This window comes from Hyperolius riggenbachi, chromosome 4 (assembly GCF_040937935.1).
Source record: "Hyperolius riggenbachi isolate aHypRig1 chromosome 4, aHypRig1.pri, whole genome shotgun sequence".
NCBI lineage: Eukaryota > Metazoa > Chordata > Amphibia > Anura > Hyperoliidae > Hyperolius > Hyperolius riggenbachi.
Genome location: NC_090649.1, coordinates 53,130,025 through 53,150,611, shown reverse-complemented (window position 1 = coordinate 53,150,611; position 20,587 = coordinate 53,130,025). Strand labels below are relative to the sequence as shown.

General features: G+C 46.9%; 1 protein-coding gene and 1 long non-coding RNA gene across 5 annotated transcripts in view; one reads left to right on the top strand and one right to left on the bottom strand.

The window, feature by feature from the left end:
* The window catches only part of LOC137571214 (uncharacterized), a 34,930-nt gene extending 15,387 nt beyond the window's left edge, over positions 1-19,543 (bottom strand). The window contains exon 1 of the long non-coding RNA XR_011031306.1: positions 19,432-19,543. This is a non-coding gene — a long non-coding RNA (uncharacterized lncRNA). The remainder of the gene's footprint in view (positions 1-19,431) is intronic.
* The window catches only part of MSRA (methionine sulfoxide reductase A), a 436,816-nt gene that overhangs the window by 209,170 nt on the left and 207,059 nt on the right, over positions 1-20,587 (top strand). For all 4 annotated transcript variants that reach the window (XM_068280042.1, XM_068280043.1, XM_068280041.1 and 1 more), the window contains one exon: positions 1,896-1,964. In XM_068280042.1, coding sequence (XP_068136143.1) covers positions 1,896-1,964 — 69 coding nt within the window. The remainder of the gene's footprint in view (positions 1-1,895; positions 1,965-20,587) is intronic.

The window sequence follows — 20,587 nt, the reverse complement described above, 5'->3', positions numbered from 1 at the left end:
CAGGCAGAGAAAGTGTTAAAGGACAACTGACGTGAGAGGGATTAGTGGACCTGAACTCTTGCACAGGACAGAAGGAAAACAGAGAAATGAAACCTGTGTGTATTTAGAGAGTTTAGCCTGTCTCATTTCCCCTCATCTGTGACTAATCACAACTGTAATTTAATCTCGGCAGAGCAGCTAATTTGTAAACACAAGATGTTAACCCTTTGTCTGCTTCCTTGAAAGCAGGAAGTAGACACACTGCAGATTTCTTGCAGGATTTGTATCAGCTGTAACAAAGAACTGTTTTTCTTTAAAGGTTATTATGCTTTTGCTTCTCTTTTAGAGCAGAGAGGAAGTTCTGAGTTCAGGTCTGCTTTAAAGGGAACCTTAACTGAGAAGAATATGAATGTTTCCTTATAAACAATACCAGTTGCTTGCCAGTCCTGCTGATCTCTGGCTGCAGTAGTGTCTGAATCACGCACCTGAAACAAGCATGCAGCTAATCCAGTCTGACTCCAGTCTGACTTCAGTCTGAGCACCTGATCTGCATGCTTGTTAAAGAGACTCTGAAGTGAGTCTAAATTCCCGCTTTTAACTAGTATTTATGTAAAGCACTATAGATAATACTAAACCGCTGCATCCCCGTGGCAAAACGAGGGGTTTATACCCCCGAAATCCCCTGTGCTAGGTCTGGGGAGTGCGTCCTCATAGAGGCAGAGCTTAGCACTGTAGCTGTGCCTCTTGGCGCGTCAATCCCCGCTGATCGCCGCCTCTCCCCGCCCCTCATAATCTGCCTTCACAGAGAGGGGCGGGGGAGAGGCGGAGATCCGCCGGCAGATTGACACGCATTGAGGCAGAGCTGCAGCTCAAAGCTCTGCCTCCCCTGGCAGCAAAATCCACGACCAAGAAAGTCATGGGTTTTGCAGAGGGGAATTCGGGGGTATAAACAGGAATTTCGACTCACTGCACAGTTTCTTTAAGGGGCTGTGGCTAAAAGTATTCGAGACACAGGATCAGCCCGAGAGTCAGGCAACTGGTAATATTTTAAATGGAAAAATCCATATCCTTCTCAGTTTATCTCCCCCACAGGCTCCCCTCACAGCTTCGCCAGCTATCTCACCCACAAGCTCCCTTACAGCTTTGCTGGCCATCTCCCCCACAGGCTCCCCCACATCTTCACCAGCCATCTCCCCCATCGGTTCCCCGCAGCTTCGCCAGCCATCTCCCCCACAGACTCCCCCACAGCTTTGCCAGCCATCTCCCCTACAGGTTCCCCGCAGCTTCGCCAGCCATCTCCCCCACAGGCTCCCCCGCAGCTTCGCCAGCCAACTCCCCCACAGGCTCCCCCGCAGCTTTGCCAGCCATCTCCCCCACAGGTTCCCCGCAGCTTTGCCAGCCATCTCCCCCACAGGTTCCCCGCAGCTTTGCCGGCCATCTCGCCTGCAGCTTTGCCGGCCATCTCGCCTGCAGCTTTGCCGGCCAACTCGCCTGCAGCTTTGCCGGCCAACTCGCCTGCAGCTTTGCCGGCCAACTGGCCTGCAGCTTTGCCGGCCAACTAGCCTGCAGCTTTGCCGGCCAACTGGCCTGCAGCTTTGCCTGCCATCTCGCCTGCAGCTTTGCCTGCCATCTCGCCTGCAGCTTTGCCTGCCATCTCGCCTGCAGCTTTGCCTGCCATCTCGCCTGCAGCTTTGCCGGCCATCTCGCCTGCAGCTTTGCCGGCCATCTCGCCTGCAGCTTTGCCCGCCATCTCCCCTGCAGCTTCGCCGGCCATGCAAAGTCATCATGCAGCACTGCGTAATAATGAAATTACATATTTGTTTTGTGTATTAGTAATGCCAACATGTTGTGTAGGTTTTAGTCTTGCTGATCAGTATTTTTGGAGATTGACTTCACATACTTGTTTTATTTTACAGGTAAACATGATGTTAATGGCCATACAACAGTTGAACCTTTCCCAGAAGGAACACAGATGGCAATATTCGGTGAGTGTTACTTATTAGAGTGGGGCCGAACCTCCGATTTTAGGTTCGCAAACCGGGTTCGCGAACTTCCGCGTAAGGTTCGGTTCGCGTAAAAGTTCGCGAACCGCAATAGACTTCAATGGGGATGCGAACTTTGAAAAAAAAAAAAAAAAAGTATGCTGGCCACAAAAGTGATGGAAAAGATGTTTCAAGGGGTCTAACACCTGGAGGGGGGCATGGCGGAGTGGGATACATGCCAAAAGTCCCCGGGAAAAATCTGGATTTGACGCAAAGCAGCGTTTTAAGGGCAGAAATCACATTGAATGCTAAATGACAGGCCTAAAGTGCTTTAAAACATCTTGCATGTGTATACATCAATCAGGTAGTGTAATTAAGGTACTGCTTCACACTGACACACCAAACTCACCGTGTAACGCACCGCAAACAGCTGTTTGTGTAGTGACGGCCGTGCTGGACTGGTGCGCACCATGGCGAGAGTGCAGGTTTTGGTGGCTTTACAGCCCATAGGGTCGCCTGGCTGATGAACAGAACAGGTATGCAGTGGCAGGTTCACTGAACACAACAGGTATGCAGTGGCGGGTTCACTGAACAGGAATACAGTGGCGGGTTCACTGAACAGAACAGGTATGCAGTGGCGGGTTCACTGAACAGTACAGGTATGCAGTGGCAGGTTCACTGAACAGGTATGCAGTGGTGGGTTCACTGAACAGGTATGCAGTGGTGGGTTCACTGAACAGGTATGCAGTGGTGGGTTCACTGAACAGGTATGCAGTGGTGGGTTCACTGAACAGGTATGCAGTGGTGGGTTCACAGAACAGGTATGCAGTGGTGGGTTCACAGAACAGGTATGCAGTGGCGGGTTCACTGAACAGGTATGCAGTGGCGGGTTCACTGAACAGGTATGCAGTGGTGGGTTCACAGAACAGGTATGCAGTGGTGGGTTCACTGAACAGGTATGCAGTGGTGGGTTCACTGAACAGGTATGCCGTGGTGGGTTCACAGAACAGGTATGCCGTGGTGGGTTCACAGAACAGGTATGCAGTGGCGGGTTCACTGAACAGGTATGCAGTGGTGGGTTCACAGAACAGGTATGCAGTGGCGGGTTCACTGAACAGGTATGCAGTGGTGGGTTCACTGAACAGGTATGCAGTGGTGGGTTCACTGAACAGGTATGCAGTGGTGGGTTCACAGAACAGGTATGCAGTGTTGGGTTCACAGAACAGGTATGCAGTGGCGGCTTCACTGAACAGGTATGCAGTGGCGGGTTCACTGAACAGGTATGCAGTGGTGGGTTCACTGAACAGGTATGCCGTGGTGGGTTCACAGAACAGGTATGCAGTGGTGGGTTCACAGAACAGGTATGCAGTGGTGGGTTCACAGAACAGGTATGCAGTGGCGGGTTCACTGAACAGGTATGCAGTGGTGGGTTCACAGAACAGGTATGCAGTGGCGGGTTCACTGAACAGGTATGCAGTGGTGGGTTCACTGAACAGGTATGCAGTGGTGGGTTCACTGAACAGGTATGCAGTGGTGGGTTCACAGAACAAGTATGCAGTGGTGGGTTCACAGAACAGGTATGCAGTGGCGGGTTCACTGAACAGGTATGCAGTGGCGGGTTCACTGAACAGGTATGCAGTGGCGGGTTCACTGAACAGGTATGCAGTGGCGGGTTCACTGAACAGGTATGCAGTGGCGGGTTCACTGAACAGGTATGCAGTGGCGGGTTCACTGAACAGGTATGCAGTGGTGGGTTCACAGTACAGGTATGCAGTGGTGGGTTCACAGAACAGGTATGCAGTGGCGGGTTCACTGAACAGGTATGCAGTGGCAGGTTCACTGAACAGGTATGCAGGTATCCAGTGGGCTCACTGAACAGAACAGGTATGGTGGGCTCACTGAACAGAACAGGTATGCAGCCAGGAACAAGCTAAGCCTAACTAATCTTTCCCTATGAGAGACAGTCTGCAGCAGCTCGCCCTACTCTCACTAACGCAGGCACACGAGTGAGCGTAATGGCCGCCGCTGCCTGCCTTTTATTAGGGGGGGAGTGGCTCCAGGGGCTAGTGTAGCCTAATTGGCTACACTGGGCCTGCTGACTGTGATGTAGAGGGTCAGAGTTGACCCTCATGGTGCATTATGGGGCGAACCGAACTTCTGCAAAAGTTCGCCTGCGGGACGCGAACGCGAACTACTGAAGTTCGCATGGAACCGTTCGCAGGCGAACCGTTTGGCCCAACTCTATTACTTATCAACATTATAGAGGTTTTAGAATTCTGTTGCCGTTAAGGCTTAAAAGTTTACCTGAAGTCAAGTTTTGAAGTAAAGTTATATAGTTACTGAAGTAGAAGGAAGCCTCAGGACATACCGCATATACTCACATATACGCCAAGGTGCCCATTTTTCCCTTAGAGAGCAGGAAAAAGTGATTGATTTGCATATAAGCTCCCTCCCCAGTATAGCCCCCTTCACAGTAGCCAGATGTGCCTCCAGTACAAATAAGCCTCCCTTCCCATAGCCAGATGTGCCTCACGGATGATAAAGCTGTGTCTCCAGATGCCACTAGATGGCGTCATAGATATCAGACACAGCGGTTGCCACACAGGAAGAATCTTTGATCATTGCACCACTGACATGTTGCTTGCATGCTAAGCTCCACAAGCCAGGGGACACAGGTAGTCTTGAGCAGCACACTCTGCACACCAGGTTGCAGGGGATGGGGAAACCGACACAGCAGGGAGCACTACTGGCAAGAGCAGGATCACTAGTGCAAGATCCTTATGCATCTCGGATAGTAACAAAACCTGCTCCACCATCTTTTCTGCTCCACTGACTCGCATATAAGCTGAAGGGGGTAACTTTTCAGCACATTTTTTGTTCTGAAAAATTAGGCTTATACGTTGGGATATAAGGTACCTCCCAACTTTTTGAGATTAGAAAGAGGGAAACTTTAGGACATGCCCCTGCCACACCCCAACCACACCCCACCCACACCCCTCATCATGCATACTTCAAAACAAAAGATGTAGTTTAATCATTCAAACCACACTGGTCCTTTCTATCATCATTACTTTTCCTTCATTTTAACACTTGAAAATAAGAAATATATTATTTTAATTGATGGGGAAAAAGTCAGGTAAACACATTTTTCAGTAGAAAAATACATATTTTTACACAGGTCTGTACATCAGTCCTGAAAGAGGAACCAATGAGGAAGAAAGAGGGACAGAGGGATTTGTTTTCCAAAGAGGGACAGTTGGGAGCCATGCCGCTGGTTGTGAATTGAAGTGAATTGTGTAAGGGCCCATATGCGATATGCGATATTTCACACCTTATGAATAAAATGCCTATTAGCCACCAGCAACCAAGAAAATACTAAAAATAATGATGATAGTAAAAAAATATTTTTAACTACATTTTGGTACTTTTTTAATTGCAAAGTGCTAAAAAGTTAATTTTAAAAAAAGTATGAAGAATTATCTCCAAGGAGGAATCTCAGCTGAAAAAGTTAATTGCATATGGGCCCATATACAATTCACTCTTTGACCTGAGTTACCTCCTATGAGATACAGTCATTGTTTATCTAAAATAACTTTTCAGCTCTCTCTCTGCAATTAAAAAAGTACCAAACAGTAGGTAAAAAAGTACTAACTAAATTATTTTGAGTATTTTCTTGCTTTGGGCATAAAATGCATTTTATTAACAAGTTGTGAAAATATTACCTAGGTGAAAACTCAGCTGAAAAAGTGAATGACATCTGGCCCCGGAGTCATATGCAATTCAGTGTTTCACCTGAGTTTTCTCCATGGTGATAGTTTTACAACTTGTAAATAAAATGCTTTTAAACTCCCAGCAAGAAAACAAATACTCAAAATAATTTTGATAGTACTTTTTCACATACTTTGTGTTAGTTTTCCCATTGCAAGGTGCTAAAAATGTTATCTCCTAGGAGAAAACTCAGGAGAAAAAGTGAATTGCATATGGGCCTGGTCTCCTAGAGTGCTCTGGGAGGAGAATTTCGCATAGCTAAACAGCCACGACCAGGGGTGTCGAGGTCAAATACAAAGTGGGCTGAAATTGTACACCAGTGACCTAGTGCCAATCTTGATGTCTATAGGACACCATCCTCCCTTATAAAGTTCCCAGGTGGACCCCACCCTCCCCTATACAGTACCCTAGTGTTTAGTGCTTTCCCCCTACCTCCCCCATATGGCTTCCCTGGTGATCTAGGGCTTCACCTCCAATATAGCTTCCCTGGTGGTCTATAGTGGGCCAAACATAATGCAAAGTGGGGAAACCACTAGAGGGCCTAATTTAATGGCTCGGAGGGACAGATTTAGCCCACGGGCTGGAGTAGGACATCTATGGCCTAGCTAAGCATCACTGGGAGACAGAGTAACCAAGCAGCTCAGGGTGACCCAAACTACTAGGAATGTATATGGGGATAAAAGGAACCAAAAAGCCCTCCTACTAAAAAAGCAAAGCTTGGTGTAATTTGCCTTCTTAAAACAGAAGAGAATTTGCAATAATTCAGTTATAAGTGAACATTTGTGGTTACCCACAATGCACTACCACTGAATATGCAAATTATCCCTTTTCGCCCTTGTTAAGCCAAGCAAGCATCCAGAACCGCTGGTGTATAGCAAGCTTATAGCTTTAAAGAGAGTCTGAAGCAAGAATAAATCTCGCTTCAGACCTCATAGATAGCAGGGGCATGTGTGCCCCTGCTAAACCGCCGCTATCCCGCGGCTTAACGGGGTCCCTGACCCCCCAAATCCCCTCCATGCAGCGGGGGATCTCTTCCGCATTGAGGCAGGGCTAACCGCCACAGCCCTGCCTCACGTGCGTCTATCAGACGCGTATCTCCGCCTCTCCCCCGCCCCTCTCAGTCTTCCTTCACTGAGAGGGGCGGGGGAGAGGCGGCGATGCGCCGCTGATAGACGCGACTGGAGCCAGGGCTGCGGCCGTTAGCCCTGCCTCCAGGAGGAGCAAAATCCACGACCAAGTTGGTTGTGGATTTTGCAAGGGGCGATTTGGGGGTGAAGGGACCCCCGTTTAGCTGCGGGATAGCGGCGTTTTAGCAGGGGCACACATTCCCCTGCTAACTATGAGCTCTGAAGCAAGATTTATTATCGCTTCAGAGTCTCTTTAAGTTTTACACAGCCATATCATACCCACATGTAGACAGCCTGTTTCGGACTTTTGGTCCTCATCAGTACATGGTAGGGATTGATAAGGCTGTATGAAATAGGGCTTGGTCCAGTACAACAGAGTAACCAAGCAGCTCAGGGTGCCTAAACTACTAGGAATGTATAGGGGGATAAAACGAACTGGGAGGGCAGAGTTACAGCAAGATACAGCAATATATAGGTATATATATCGTATATATATAAATGACCATAAATGTGGGTATCCTGAATAATTTACTGCAGTCTACTATATGTCACTACAGGGCCTCTTTAAAAGCAAACCATATACACAAAATGCACAAATAAAACACAACTTCGGCTTGAGGCTTTCATTGAAATGCATTGATTGCGCGTAGAGATGCCATCACTTCTTTTACGTGTGCGGGTCTGTCCGATACCCACGGCTGCTCTGAGAGGAAGGTGGGTTCCGGGCTCAGCAAGAAGTTTGAAATATGTTAAAGTAAATGTCATTTGTATCCATTGTCCTCCTGGATTTCTCCCCAGAGGAGGGGTAGCGTTTACGGGAGGGAAATGTACACAGATTTTCGGCAACCTGCAATGACTCTTGCCACTCGTTCTGCGAGTCGTTATACTGCTGTAAATCTCACTCTTTTCCCACTTACCGGAATATTTGTGTGTTCTAACGACATAAAGCTGCTGATTCATTAACTCCAGAGAGGCCCGTATATTCCGCGGCTGTTTCTCAGGCAGACAAGCCTCGCTGTTGCCATGTTGGCTTTTCAATGGGAAGCCACACAAGCGCAAGGGAACGGAGGCTAACCACACAAGTTTTTATCTCCACCCAGATTTACCTGGCGCACTGCACTTGAAGCCATTGGGGAGAATGGTCACAAGGCACCCAAGTGGACCTAAAGCGCATGCGCAGCGTAGTATGTCTGGGTCAGAGGGCACCGACTCTGCCGACCAGGACTTCAGAACGGGACGCTTTGCAGGAAAAGGGGGGCTGACGCCGGAGCAAGGGAGGGGCAGTAAGCTTCTGCACGACTCCGCACACACACACGGTAGGTGTAATTTTTGGCATATTTTTCGCTCTAAGGCAGGGATGCCAAACCGTTCCTTGGAGGCCCGAGGTCCTCACACATTTTTGGCACAGCTCAAACTAATTGATGGGTCTGAAACAGGAAAGGTGCGGTCCATAAGGTAAGAACCCATTCCTCTCTTTCTTAGTCCATCCCAAACACAGGCATGGATCTGGCCCTCCAGGCTTGGAGTTCGACACCTGTGCACTAAGCTATCCTTTAATGCAGGTGAAACTCGGAAAAATTTGAATATTGTGCAAAAGTCCATCTATTTCAGTAATTCAGCTTAAAGCGGACCTGAACCCAGTCCTCTATGCTCTAGAACAGTGTTTCTCAACATTTTATTGGTATGTACCCCTTTTAGAACCCTGTACTGACCAGGTACCCCCTAGAATAGTAAACATTATCACAAGTACCCCTTGACAAATATATATTTAATTGTAGTACATAAAAATTGGTTCTAAACAATTTCCAAGCATTTACTATTGCTTTTAACCACTTGAGGACCACAGTGGAAAACCCCCCTAAAGACCAGGCTAATTTTTACCAAATTGGCCACTGCAGCTTTAAGGCCAATCTGCAAGGCCGTACAACACAGCACACGAGTGATCCCCCCCACCAACAGAGCTCTCTGTTGGTGGGGTCTGATCGCCCCCCAGTTGTTTATTTTTTGTAAAATAAATTTTTATGTGCAGTGGCGTAACAATAGGCCCTGCAGCCCCTGCGCCCGCGGGGGGGGGGGGGGGGCGCTCGTGGCCGTTTTGTGGGGGCTGGAGGGGTGGCAGCATGAGGGGAAGGCCTTGGCCACAGTTGGCGGGGAGAGGGGAAGTTCCCCCCCTCTCCCTCACCTCGGGTCTCTCCCCTCTGCGCTCCCCTCCAGCTAGTTACAGTGTGTGGGCAGCGGGCAGATACATACCTTCTTCCGTGCGTTCCATCGCAGACTTCTCGCTCTAGCGGCTGACGTCACTTCTGGGGGGAGGGATTGTTTTTTAGAAACCCTCCCTCCCACCAGCCGGCCAATCCTGGCGATCGGCTGTCATAGGCTTCAGCCTATGACAGCCGATCGCTCTCAAGTGCCCCAGGGGGACAGCTGTGTCACACGGCTGTCCCCAGTACAGTGCTGCTGCTGCTGATTGCAGCGCTGTACATGTTAATTAGACGGCGGTTTCACCGTCTAACAGTCTCCTGAGCAAGGCGGGTGGATCTCCGCCCCTCAAGCAAGAGATGTGCGCGATCTCCTGCAGTAGCCGGACCAGGGACCTGACGCCAATTGGCGTTAGGTGGGGCTGCCGCCGTGGCCACGCCCCTTGGCGTGGGGCAGTCGCCAGTTAGTTAATTAGCTAAAACACTAACTTGGTGTTGTTTAAATAAGTTTTATCAATTTCTAAAACTCTAAATTTGTTATTCCTGGTTAAGTATATCAAGCCAGAGTACTCCCTGGAACCATCAGAAGTACCCCCTGGGGTACACGTACCACCCGTTGAGAACCTAGGCTCACAACAGCATTATAACCTTTAAACAAAAACATCTCTTTGTTACAGCCAATAAAAATCCTAAAATAAATCTGCACTGTTTCTACTTCCTGATTCATGGAAGCAGACATATTGTTTACAGCCTGTGCTTTCAAATTAGCTTATCTGCCATCTCTGCCGTGGCAGTCATGTGACACGAGAGAGATCAAATTGCAACTTGTGATTAGAAAAAGACACCGAGAGCCCAATATGGTGTAGTATGCTCAGGACAATAGTGAATAATGTAATGTGAGAAGGTTATACTCACAAACAAGGGTTACCGCTGAGGCAACCACTGTGTATGCAGGTGAGGAGATTAGACCTGTCCTCACTCAGGGTTAAGAAGTCGGTCTCCGTAGATAGAAGAAAGGTAGGGGTGGGTCCCCCTTCCACCAAGGGTGGACACTAAAATGACTTTGATGAACAGAGGCGCCAGCAGAATAAAAACAATAATTAAAAGTTTTAAAATATGCTGGGGAGGCAGTGGTGGACTTACCTCCGAAAGCAGATAGACTACTTGTCTGACATAAATAAACACTTTATTAGTACCCCAATAGATGCAACGCGTTTCGCAGGACCAAGCCCGCTTCATCAGGCAGTAAAACAGGGGACAAAACAGTAGCTCTCAGGTAGCACATATAGCGCCTCTGTGGCGCTATATGTGCTACCTGAGAGCTACTGTTTTGTCCCCTGTTTTACTGCCTGATGAAGCGGGCTTGGTCCTGCGAAACGCGTTGCATCTATTGGGGTACTAATAAAGTGTTTATTTCTGTCAGACAAGTAGTCTAGTCTGCTTTCGGAGGTAAGTCCACCACTGCCTCCAGAGCATATTTTAAAACTTTTAATTATTGTTTTTATTCTGCTGGCGCCTCTGTTCATCAAAGTCAACTTGTGATTAGACACATGAGGGGGAATTAAACAGGCTAAACTCTCTAAATACATAGAGGGTGCATTTCTCTAGGTTTTCCTTCTGTCCTGTGCAAGAGTTCAGGTCCACTTTACAAGGTGAAACTAATGTATGAAATAGGAACCCTTTGCAGGTGTTTTGGGTGAATTAGGTGATTAGAGTCTGAAACTTTCAGCCTAGAATAATAAACCTTTTCACAATATTCTAATGGTCTGAGATTTTGATTTGGGGATTTCCATAAGATGTAAGCTGTAATCATCAAAATTATAACCAATAAAGGCTTGAAATATTTCGCTTTGCATGTAATCAGTCTATTTCACGTATTAGTTTCAGCTTTTAAGTTAAATTACTGAAATAAATGGACTTATGCACAACATTTTTCTTTTTCGAGTTTCACCTGTATAACATTTGTAATTTATATTATAACCTTAGTGATTTATGTCTTTAACCTCCTTGCCAGTTATCCTGAGCTCAGCTCGGGGTAACCTGCGCAGGAGGATTTCTCCGGCCCCGCTGAGCAGATATCCATAATTTTTTTTCCTGCACGCAGCTAGCACTTTGCTAGCTGCGTGTAGTACGCGATCGCCGCCGCTACCCGCCGATTCGCCGCTAGGTGCACATTTAGCAGAAACGCTAACGCTGAGAAAAACGCTGCGTTTTTTGGCGCTAATGGACGTCTATGGGCCAAATTAAAAAAGGCATATAAAAAATCGCATATGCGTTTTGTGTTTCAAAGTTTTTATTGAAAATTTTAAACATTTTAAAGTGACCCAGAGACGAAGCACCCTCATGTATTTTACCATATAGATCAGTGGGAACATTAGAGAAAACACCTACCCTGCTCTCCGTTTCATCCTTCACTGCTAAAAGTGTCTGTTATCAGCTGTGATAAGAATCCCGGACTGAGCATTCAGTCTGGCTTTGCAGGGAATAATTATAGCTGAGTCATTGTAGCAGAGCCACAAGGGGGCAGGCTTGGGCTTGAAAAGACACCAGAGAAGACAGACTCAGCTATAATCTTTCCATAGCAAAGCTAGACTGAGTGCTCAGTCGGGTATTCTTATCAGAGGTGATAACAGTCAGATTAAACAGAGAACAATGAAACAAATAGCAGATTAGGTGTTTACTGTCATGTTCCCACTGATTTATAAGGTAAAATACAAGAGGGTGCTTCATCTCTGGTTCTCTTTAAACATGAACATTGGATAACAAGAGGGAAGGAAGAGAAAGACCAACAAAGCTCATTTAATACAAAACATAGTGCCAAGGTTGACCACGAAGAGTAAAGCAATTATATAACCTTAATAAAACAGTGGAGCTAGGCAAGCTTCTGGGCCGGGGTGCATTGCGTCACCCAGGCTGGGGTGAGTGCAAGAGCCTAGCTGCGATTTACAGGTCGCCCAAAGGACTTAGGAGGACGAGACGGGGGGGGGGGGGGGGGGGACACAGACTACACAAGGGGTAACGAGAGAGGGGAGATCAGCCTGGGCCAACAGGCCTGGTGGGGGTTGGGGAGGGGGAATAAGGGAATAACGTCTATGAAAGGGTAAGTGTACCTCAGAGGATTACACCAGTTATCTGGGGTATGCTATGTTAAAGGGAGGGTGTAGGCACCGACCTAGAGGGAAGAAGGGGAACAGGGGGAAGGTTGGCATAAAGGGAAGCCTAGGGAGTTGGCTCAAAGCAGCGAGCAATAACCTCTGCTATTCCGGATATGGAAAAGGCTAGGGGTAGGAGTACGGCAGAGGAGAAGAGAAAAAAGAAAAGACAGGTAGAGAAAGTGGAGAGAAAAGAAAAGTAGAAAAGGAGAAAAAGTAGGGGCCCATCTCACAGCCTAGTTATTAGTGTATCCTCCATGTTTGGATGCGCGAGCTGGATCCAAGGTTCCCATATTTCTCGAAGGATTTGTGAGTATCCCGGAGTACACTCGTAAGCTTTGTATTGACCAAGTAGGAATTCATTCCTCAAAATTAACAGAAGGTTTCTTCCAAAAAACCACATATGCGTTTTGAAACATGCGTTTTGAAACATGCGCTGGTTTTGATGCATAATGTTCAAAAACGCATAAAAATGGACATAGTGAAATGGAAACGCAATGTATTGCGTTTTGGATGCATTTTTTATACTTCCGCTTCCTGTTGTCTTCCTAGTGATTTGCATAAAACGCAATTGAAAAACGCATGGAAAACGCATATATGTTTTGTATATGTGAACCGCAATTGCATAAAAATGCATGCAAAACGCTAGAAAAACTCATGCGGGAAAAAAATCGTTCCGTTTTAATTGCCTCAGGCGTGCACATGGTAGACAGGGGGTTAATTACCCAGGTGTCCAGCGCTTCTAAGCCTATCACGCTCGCATCCAGTGGGACGCGGTCCATGACTCAATGCCGCACACTTCCTCCTTCCGGCCGAAAGAGGAAGTGCGCGGTAGTGAGTCGTGGAACGCGTCCCATTGGACGCGTCCGAGCGTATGATACGCATAGAAGCGCCCCGACATCTGGGTAATAAGTCACAAATCCGGCTAGTTATCTACCCGTGAGCCCATCACTACTTAAAACGCACACAAAACAAAAACATGCGCATGGCAGAAAACGCAACCTTTCACGCTCTGTTATGTGTGTACCCAGCCTATGGTCTGTGATTCAGCCACTACTGCAGCCAAAGAGATCAGCAGGACTGCCAAGCAACTGGTATTGTTTAAAAGGAAACATCCATATCCCTCTCAGTTAAGGTTCCCTTTAAAAAATGTTTTGTTTGCCACAGATTATCAGATGCTCAAGTTTCAAGGCCCTACTAAGCACAGGATTACACAAGGCAAAGTTCTGAATGCAATCATGCTTATTATTAATGCTATTATAAGTAATACATTTAGAACTGAACTTTTCATGGTGCTGCTCCTCTTGCCTGCAGCTGTGCACCTGAGAAAAATGTGAAATGTCTATAGTACAATGGAAATAGACTACAGTTTTGCTGTGTAGGTTGTAATGTATTCCAGTTCCATACAGTATCTGTTGAGTTATTACATTGGCATTCGTAATGTTGTTAAACCGGCCCCCAAGTAGATCTGGACTAAGCTTTTGTCTAATATCAGGTGATGCGGGCGGCTCAGTTCCTCCAGCGAGGTGCTCATTCTCAGATAATGCACTGATTTATCACCTGAGGAGCATTAGAGAGTTACTGCTCATTGCACAGCACCCTTCAGCTATGCGGCCAGAGAAGTCCTTCTGTCACTAATGACTCCCTGATAGCCGGATAAACACGGGCCAGTAGATTGAAGCGGACAGGCTGAAGTTCTTCAGCAGAGACTTCTTCTATCCGTAATCCTCAAAGTTTACTAACCAATCTGAAACAGTCTGTATGCATGTTGGATTATTGTGGCTCTGTACAATGAAAGCGGACCCAAACCAAACATTTTTTTAATTGAAATATTTAGTTGCACCACTCTGACACATACAAAGATTGTGAGCCCCTCTGAAGGACAGTTAGTGACAAGACAATATACTCTGTACAGCGCTGCATAATATGTCGGCGCTATATAAATACTTAAACAAATAAATACTTAAATAAATAAACACTCCTTGAAGCCTATGAGCATTTCAGTGCATGCTTTTCACCCTTCTCTTTTCATCACTAGGGTTATACAGGCGGAAGCCATTACTTCTGAGCTTAGTAGGTGGTTTTAGATCATGGGTGTATTTGTCATCAGCTAACCTCCCTCACAGGGGCATCTATGTGAAATCTCACACAAGCTGAGATCGCCTCCCCTGTGACATCATCAGTAGCAGCCTGGGTTTTGTTTTTGTTTTTTATCTCTTCCACCAGTCTGCCGGATTCTGTCCTGGCAATATGAAAGGAAGGGAGGGGTTCCTCCAATAAATGTAAAATATTTTATATTTCTCATCATGCAGCTGAAAAAAAGGCTGCTATTTATTATTATAAGTTAAAAAATAGATTTTATTTCTGAAATCTTGTATTTTTAATTTGGGTCCACTTTAACAAGCTGACACATTATTGCATTCCAGCAGTTCTGAAGGTGTGGTTAGCTTACAGGGACAACAAAGGATGATTTGCATATTCGGCAGTGATGCATTGTGGGAGACATCATATGCTCACTCCAATCGGAATAATCGCAAAAAAAGTACCTTCTGTTTTAAGAAGGCAAATTTTCTGTTTTGCATAAGAGTGCTTTTTGGTCTCTTTCAGCCCTTACACACTCCCAGGAGTTCTGGTTCACTGGGGGACATTTATCAAGAGTGTCTGAGACAAAATATTGGTAGGTTTTTAAAAATCCGTGCAGAATTGTCTCAGGCATCTTAAGAAATAATTAGATAGTGCAGTTTCCTTCTAAAACTGTTGTAAAATAGGAGGAGCTAGGAAGGTCTTTCAGACAGTGCAGTGTGTGAGGGGAATTGCTGTTGCTGAGGTAACCGATACTTCTGCTGTATTGATAGCGGCAGGCTCTGAGGAGGAATTCAGTAGGGGGGAGGAGCACTTCACAAATCATGTCTAGCCTGCACTCTTGCACTATCTGTAGAACTGCTATCAAGCACTTCTCAATCTGCAGCAGTTTAGGGATGGATTTGCACTTTTCTTAACTGTAGTGCAGCTCTAGAAATTCATGCTAAACTGCAACTATTACCTAGGATTTAAGAAGGTTCTTATTATCATGCAGAACTGTTCTCCCTGCGGGTTAGAACTGATTAAAGCGGAATATAACCCTGCATTTCAACTTTGCTCTAAAACATTATTTACAGCATATTATATGCAACCAGCATTTGTTTTTTACTAGACCAGCATTGGAAGGGTTACACACACAGCTTTAAAGTTCCTGGAGAGAACTGCTGCCGGATCCGAAGTTTAGATATATACATTTAAGCAAAACAAAATGTAACAACTGTGGAATGTGACTCGCTCTCTCTGACTGTGCAGGAGCTGGAGGACAGCCAAAGAATGTGTAACATTCCTCACTTGCTACATTTTGTTTACTTAAATGTATCTATCTAAACTTCGGCTGCGGGGAGCAGTTCTCTCCATGAACTTTAAAGCTTTGTGTGTAACCCTTCCAATGCTGGTCTAGTAAAAAAAAATGCTGGTTGCATATAATATGCTGTAAATAATGTTTTAGAGCAAAGTTGAAATGCAGGGTTATATTCCGCTTTAAGAAGAAAAAACTGTCGGTAATGCGTTTATAAATCTCCCCCACTGTGAGCTCGCTGGGTAATCTGCAAACCTTATTGAGGACTCAGATCTGCACTAGTTATCGACATGATTAGAGTAAAGGTGCCCAAACAGTATTTGATCTTGCTGGCCGATCGACCTTCCCGTCCTATAATTTTAGCGAATGGGAGGAGAACATGGCCACCCGATAATCTGTCAATTTCCATCCAAAATCGAAAGTCGAAAGGATTGATCGGGCATGGTAGAAAATCTCGGCTGTAAGAGCTTGATGGCAGTAATAGCAGTCAATTTTCGACAGACCCCCAGCCGATGCCCCCCCCCCCCCCAAATGTATGTGCCTCCACCAACCCCCGATGTTGCTGGTGCTGTGCCTGATTGTGATTATTATTTCTCATGGGTGCAGCTCTGAGGAATGTTCGTGTACTGCAAGTTCTATGCACAGAAACAGCCGTTATTTCCCACAATGCAACAAGGTTCAGAGACAGCAAACTGTCAGGACCATGGTCATGACATCACACTGTGGGAGGGGTTTCACCACAATATCAGCCACACAGACCCCCCTGATGATCTGTTTGAGAAAAGGTAAAGATTTCTTGTGTGAAATCTCTGCTCCGTCGTCAGCGATCGCCGTTAGGAGACTGTTAGGCGGCAAAACCGCCATCTATTTACATTGTACAGTTCTGCGATCCATGGCAGCGCTGTACTGGGGACAACTGTGTCACTCTACTGTCCCCTGGAGAGGCTCAGAGAGCGATCCCCTCTCATAGGCTGATGCCTATGAGAGCTGATCACTGGGATTGGTTGCCAGGGGATTGGAGGAAGGTGGGGGTATAAAAATAAATAGAAAAATGACAAATTTATTAGAAATAAAATGACAAATTAAAAAAAATAAAAAAAACACCCTGTAGCAGCAATCAGAGCCCACCAACAGAAAGCTCTGTTGGTGGGCAGAGAAGGGGGGGATTCATTTGCGTGCACAGTTGTATGGTTCTGCAGTGAGCATTTACAGCTGCAGATTGCTAAATTCTGAAAAAATTAGCCTAGTCACTAGGGAAGGGTGAGCCTACAGTCCTCAAGTGGTTAATAAGGCCCATTGCCTCAAGAGACGAGATCATGGAAACAAACAGGTGAAACAGCTACGCCTGATAAAGCTTCACCATGGTAACAATTTATTGGGAGGGCCATTAACTTTGAATCCCCTAAAGCCTATGGAATACCGTCAATTCTGTTAGACAACAGGGGAGAAATGGCAGCGCATCCTAAGACCAGGCTGCATCTGAATGACTAGCAACAAAGGTGTGCAGAGCCCCCTGCCTATGATTAGGCTCTGCACACCTATGCTGCTACTCATTCAGATACAGCCAGGCCGGGTCCACCCATGATGCCAAGTGAGGCGACTTCCTCAGGCGGCAGAAGGCTGGGGACCTCACCAGGAAGAAATAGGAAGTGAAGAGAGTGCCTAGCCAACCTATACTGGGGGCAACTTTACCTGGCTAACCTATACTGGGGGCAACTGTACCTGGCAAACCTATTCTGGGGGCAGCTGTACCTGGCTAACCTATACTGGGGGCAACTGTACCTGGCCAACCTATTCTGGGGGCAACTGTACCTGGCTAACCTATACTGGGGGCACCTATACCTACCTATACTGGGGGCAACTGTACCTGGCCAACCTATACTGGGGGCAACTGTACCTGGCTAACCTATACTGGGGGCAACTGTACCTGGCCAACTAATACTGGGGGCAACTGTACCTGGCTAACCTATACTGGGGGCAACTGTACCTGGCTAACCTATACTGGGGGCAACTGTACCTGGCTAACCTATACTGGGGACAACTGTACCTGGCCAACTAATACTGGGGGCAACTGTGCCTGGCTAACCTATACTGGGGGCAACTGTACCTGGCTAAACTATACTGGGGACAACTGTACCTGGCTAACTAATACTGGGGGCAACTGTACCTGGCTAACCTATACTGGGGGCAACTGTACCTGGCCAACCAATACTGGGGGCAACTGTACCTGGCTAACCTATACTGGGGCAACTGTACCTGGCTAACCTATACTGGAGGCAACTGTACCTGGCTAACCTATACTGGGGGCACCTATACCTACCTATACTGGGGGCAACTGTACCTGGCCAACCTATTCTGGGGGCAACTGTACCTGGCTAACCTATACTGGGGGCAACTGTACCTGGCTAACCTATACTGGGGGCAACTGTACCTGGCCAACCTATACTGGGGGCAAATGTACCTGGCCAACCTACACTGGGGGCAACTGTACCTGGCTAACCTATACTGGGGACAACTGTACCTGGCCAACTAATACTGGGGGCAACTGTACCTGGCTAACCTATACTGGGGGCAACTGTACCTGGCTAACCTATACTGGGGACAACTGTACCTGGTCAACTAATACTGGGGGCAACTGTACCTGGCTAACCTATACTGGGGGCAACTGTACCTGGCTAACCTAAACTGGGGGCAACTGTACCTGGCCAACTAATACTGGGGGCAACTGTACCTGGCTAACCTATACTGGGGGCAACTGTACCTGGCTAACCTATACTGGGGGCAACTGTACCTGGCTAACCTATACTGGGGGCAACTGTACCTGGCTAACCTATACTGGGGGCAACTGTACCTGGCTAACCTATACTGGGGACAACTGTACCTGGCCAACCTATTCTGGGGGCAACTGTACCTGGCCAACTAATACTGGTGGCAACTGTACCTGGCTAACCTATACTGGGGGCAACTGTACCTGGCTAACCTATACTGGGGGCAACTGTACCTGGCTAACCTATACTGGAGGCAACTGTACCTGGGTAACCTATACTGGGGGCACCTATACCTACCTATACTGGGGGCAACTGTACCTGGCCAACCTATACTGGGGGCAACTGTCCCTGGCTAACCTATACTGGGGGCAACTGTACCTGGCTAACCTATACTGGGGGCAACTGTACCTGGCTAACCTATACTGGGGACATCTGTACCTGGCCAATTAATACTGGGGGCAACTGTACCTGGCTAACCTATACTGGGGGCAACTGTACCTGGCTAACCTATACTGGAGGCAACTGTACCTGGCTAACCTATACTGGAGGCAACTGTACCTGGCCAACCTATACTGGAGGCAACTGTACCTGGCTAACCTATACTGGGGACAACTGTACCTGGCTAACCTACACTGGGGGCAACTGTACCTGGCTAACCTATACTGGGGGCAACTGTACCTGGCTAATCCATACTGGAGGCAACTGTACCTGGCCAACCTACACTGGGGGCAACTGTACCTGGATCTTTCCAATTTGGGGGGGGGGGGGGCGCATCCTCACAAGTTTACCTCAGGCAGCAAACAGTCTAGAACCAGCCCTGGATTCAGCCTGTTTTGGGAATAGCTGCCACCTCTCCCTGCTGTCTGGAGAAAAAAAAAAAAAAAAAAAAAGTCAATTCTGTGATTTTTCTTTTATCCCTCCCAAATTCTTGGCCTCTATCCAGCCCTTCAGAACTGGACGGCCCTTTTAAAAACCCGTCTCACCCACCCATCCTTCCCAAAGACATGTGGAGAAGAGCCGACCGCAGCTTCAGATGTACATCCTGTACGGCGCAATTGTTTTCCCGTTAGACGCTCACCTCTGGCTCTTTGTCTCTGCTCGCCCGTGCTGTCTGCAGCGTTCGCCTCTCAGGTATTGTTCTGCGATGAGAGCGTTCCAGACAGCCGGGAGCAGAGAGCAGCTAAACGTCGTCGCTTAGCATTGTACTGTACGTGTAGCGGCGACATCGGAGTGGCTCAATTATTCTCCGATTGGCTCCCCTTCCATCGCCCCCCCGCACCTTTGTTCTCCAAGCGACGGGTGTGTTTTCAAACCCCGCTCCTAAGATTACTCCCCTCCAACATTTTAGAAGATGTGTTCCCTCTATTATTACTACTCCAGACTCTCGTGTCGGTCCAGGTAATGTAATTAAACTTCAAAGCCCAGGAACTAGTCTGAAGTTCGCTCATAAAGGCGTTCCAAATTATTTTCCCTTTGCGCGATAGTTATGTTGCATAGTTAATTATTTTGTTGAGAAATCAGAGAAACTTGAAGGGTGGATTTCGGCGTGTTGTCGGCAGGTTCTGTGTACAGTTTTGAGTCATTTTTATATAATATATACCTGCCAGTTTTTTTATGTGGCTTTTGCATTTTGGTGCAGATCTTGTATTTGTGTAATTATAGTTCATTTTGTGTACCGATCTGTAGATTCTTCTTCTAGTACTGTGCTTCCCCAATTCATTAAAACTCCACCTACCTGAGATGCATGAGGTGTGGAATTGTTAAAGGGCAGCTGAAGTGAGATGGATATGGAGGCTGCCATATTAATTTTCATTTAAAGTGGAATTGAACTCTTGCCCTGTGCAAGAGTTCAATTCCACTTTAAATGAAGGAAAACACCGAGAAATGCACCCTTTATGTATTTTGAGAGTTTAGCCTGTTGAATTCCTCCTCATTTGTGTCTACTCACCAGTTGATTGTGATTGTAATTTGATCTCTCCCCTGTGCCACATGACTGCCTTGGCAGATAAGGCACATAGGCACATTTGAAAGCACAGGCTGTAAACAATATGTCTGCTTCCATGAATCAGGAAGTAGAAACAGTGCAGATATATTTTAGGATTTGTTTCAGCTGTAACAAAGAAACGTTTTTTTTTATTTAACGACTATTATGCTGTTGCGTATCTTTTATAACAGACAGGGCACTCTGAGTTCTGGTGCATTTTAAACCATACTAGTTGCCTGGCAGCCCTGCT